Source organism: Octopus bimaculoides, chromosome 28 (genome assembly GCF_001194135.2).
Source record: "Octopus bimaculoides isolate UCB-OBI-ISO-001 chromosome 28, ASM119413v2, whole genome shotgun sequence".
NCBI lineage: Eukaryota > Metazoa > Mollusca > Cephalopoda > Octopoda > Octopodidae > Octopus > Octopus bimaculoides.
In genome coordinates, this window is record NC_069008.1 from 16,644,739 (window position 1) to 16,648,290 (window position 3,552).

A 3,552-nucleotide genomic window follows, 5' to 3' on the forward strand; every position below is an offset into this window, starting at 1 on the left:
CCCGATAGAATAAGTACTAGGCTTACAAAGAATAAGTCCCGGGGTCGATTTGCTCGACTAAAGGCGGTGCTCCAGCATGGCCACGTATGTATGTATATGTGTGTCTGTATACAGGGAGAATTCACAAAGAAAAAAACAACAACACACGAAGACAGGTGGTGTAGAAAACAAACAGATGTGTTAGTATAACGCATATATATAGTACATATATGTATATACATACATACATATATATATATGTGTGTGTGTGTGTGTGTGTGTTAATCATCGTAATTTAATGGATGTAATGCAAGCTGTCATGGGTCGGACGATTTCAGAAGGAATTGCAAGCCGGAAGGCTGTACCAGACAGGAGAGGCTTCTACAAAGATTCCGCCATCCAAGTTCAGTCACAAGGTTTTTTCTCCAAAGTGCCATGCAGTTGGAATGAAGGTGAAACGAAACGTCTTAAAAAACATAATCTCGAGATTAATGTCCTGAGAGGAAGATTTTATTAAAAACATCGCAGTGCAAAGTTATCTCCCCTGCATAGATAAAGTCTTGGATAGGATTTCCATGAAACAGTGGTCTCCAACCACGGACGGCGTCATGGAGGGTGATGTTTCTGCGGACCGATCGTGGCACATATGCGTGATTTCTGTGAACTTCAATAAAGAGACCAATAATAAAAAGTGCAATTTATTCAAGGGAAGGCAAAGTGTATACTCTTTTCACTCTCATGTACTGAAAATTCGACAAAAATTACTTATAAATAAATATATACATTAAATGTAATATGAACTTTATAGTTATGGCAGACAAAGGTAGACGTAATATACACACTTATTATGTAAAATAAATATTCATTATAAAATAAACTTAAATACAATAAATAATATTGTGTAAATGAATATTGAATAAACACATCGTTTTAAATTCAAGTCCAATATGCAATTTAATTATTATATAATTCTAAACAAGTCCATTATTTCTTTGTGGCCAGATCCATGGACCAGTACCGGTGGTTAGGGACCTCTGATATAAAATACAAATTTGGTAGTTGCTCTTATATGCTATTACATCGTCTAAGACAGTTTTATGTATCGTTGCATAAGATACATATTTTGAGAAGCAATCTTCACATAGTAGTTGTATCCAGTGTGGATACAGATAGAATCCAATATCCCTGTCTGTTGCAAGAGGCTAAACAATTCAGATTTAGAAGAAAATCAGGATCTACTGAAGTCTTTGGATTATGATTCCCAGCCATCTTCTACACCCAAATTTCTCTAGTCTCAACAAATATGGTACAGGTGTCATTGCAAAGCTTATTACATTGACTGATGACATTTGCAGTACAGTTCATGGCATCTGCATTATTCTCACCATCCAAGTCTCTTATTACTGTGCAGCACGACAGGTTTATGGCAAAATTTGACTTGAACAATGAGAATATCTCCTTGGTAAAGCTCTTAGTGCGATTTCTTTTCACGAAACACTCCACAGATTCGAGAAATGATTCATCAACAACCTTAAGCTTCTACTTTTTCCTTCTGACATCATATATCCAGGATTACATCAGCAAGTACAGGCTTCAATTTTCAGGAGTAGAAGGTTTAAAGTGAATAGAATTCAGCTGTTGTTACTAGCACATGAAGTGACCATATATATGCATCAAACAAAAGAAATATTGAGGAACAAGTAAAATTCAATATTGTCTTTCATTCTTTTACATATTTCAGTCCTTTCACTGAGACCCTGCTGGAGCATTGCTTTAAAGGGTTTTAGTCAAAGAAATCAACCACAGGATATTCTTTGTAAGCCAAGTACTTACTTTATCAGTCACTTTTACCAAAACGCTAAGTTATGAAGCAACAATCAGACTTTCATATGGATAGATGCATGTGTAGTTAAGTTACTTCTCCAAGAGAACGACTTGCCACAGACATCACAGTGATGTGGTTTTTCTCCTGTATGTAGCAATTTGTGTTGAGTTAAGGCACTATTTTGAGAAAATGAGGAACCACAGATATCACAATCATATGGTTTCTCCCCTGTATGAATACGTTTATGTTGAGTTAAGGTACTGTTCTGAGAGAAGGATTTACCACAGATATCACAGTGATATGGTTTCTCCCCTGTATGAATACGTTTGTGTTTAGTTAAGTTACTGTTCTGAGAGAAGGATTTACCACAGATATCACAGTTATATGGTCTCTCTCCTGTATGAATACTTTTATGTTTAGTTAAGTGATTGGTTTGAGAGAATGATTTACCACAGGTATCACAGTGGAATGGCTTCTGACCTGTATGAACACGAATGTGTTTATTCAAGTTACCACTTATAGAGAATGATTTACCACAGGTATCACAGTGAAATGGTCTTTCTCCTGTATGAATACGTATGTGTGTAGTTAATTCACTGTCTTGAGAGAATGATTTACCACAGATTTCACAGCAATGATGTGATTTTCCTAAATCTTTTGACATTTCTCTGAGGGATACAAACAGACCCAACCATTGAAGTTTCTCACAGTATTAAATTTTCCCCTTATCTTTTGTCTCACAGCACAGCATGTAATTTCCTTTCTCTTCTTATTCTTATAATTTATTTCTTAGAAATATTTCAACTGCTATCAACTGTGATTTTATTGATATCTAAAACTCTGCAAACTCCTTTGCAAATATATTCAAGTTTAATTAGAATGCAATAACACCAGATAATGAGATGCAGAAATGGTGCTATGAATCTTCGCTCAGAGCAAATATTTCACAGTAATTCCAGTCTAGATTTATAGCAGTTGGGTTATTATATCTGTTCTCTAAAACATTTTGCATTAGTTTTTAAGAAACTGATAAATATTCCAGATGTTTCCAATGTTAAAAAAGTCGTTTTATGCCAATGTCATCCGTGAATCTAAAATAATAAAGAAACAGTATTAGATATAGAGGAGAGATTAAAATATAAATGTTACAACATTTCTTTATTGATTAACAAAAGACATCAAATAACATTGGGTGAAATCTAAAAATTTGTAAACTACAACTACACCTTCACATTGTGTATATAAAGATATATGTATATCATCATTTCTTCAGTCTGCGCAGAAATATCTAAAATCTGCCTTGTTTATAATTATACCATATATCCCATGATTGGTATGGTTCAGAGCGGATAAAAATCATAAAGTTTGGAAAACAATAGTTTTAAATGCAGAAATAAATTTATGCTATTAATGGTGGTGGTGGTGGTGGTATTCCAAAATAGCGACACTTGCCAGAGTGAGAAAGAAACAAGGAACATGGTTTGTGGTTATGGGATATGCTAGACAAAGCAGCCAAATCTCCATTTAATCACACACCTTTACGTCTGAAAATACTTTTTTTATTCTTTTTTACCGAAAGAGTTTCTCCTATGATTTTTAATTGCAAAATGCCCAGAAAAGGCACCGAAATTGGTTAGGAAAGGGGAAAACTGGTGGAATAGGACTCTGTGTAAGAAACAAAAAACAAATAAATAAATAACTTCTTCAAAAAAATTCTCTTTTAAATGAAGCGATCATTTCCAAGAATA

General features: G+C 34.3%; 1 protein-coding gene across 1 annotated transcript in view; it reads right to left on the bottom strand.

Annotated features, from left to right (window-relative positions):
* Positions 1–473: 473 nt before the first annotated feature.
* The window catches only part of LOC128247001 (zinc finger protein 506-like), a 5,502-nt gene continuing 2,423 nt past the window's right edge, over positions 474–3,552 (bottom strand). Inside the window, exon 2 of the mRNA XM_052977572.1 lies at positions 474–2,895. Within this exon, the coding sequence (XP_052833532.1) occupies positions 1,857–2,468 (612 nt within the window). The 5' untranslated portion in view covers positions 2,469–2,895 and the 3' untranslated portion in view covers positions 474–1,856. The remainder of the gene's footprint in view (positions 2,896–3,552) is intronic.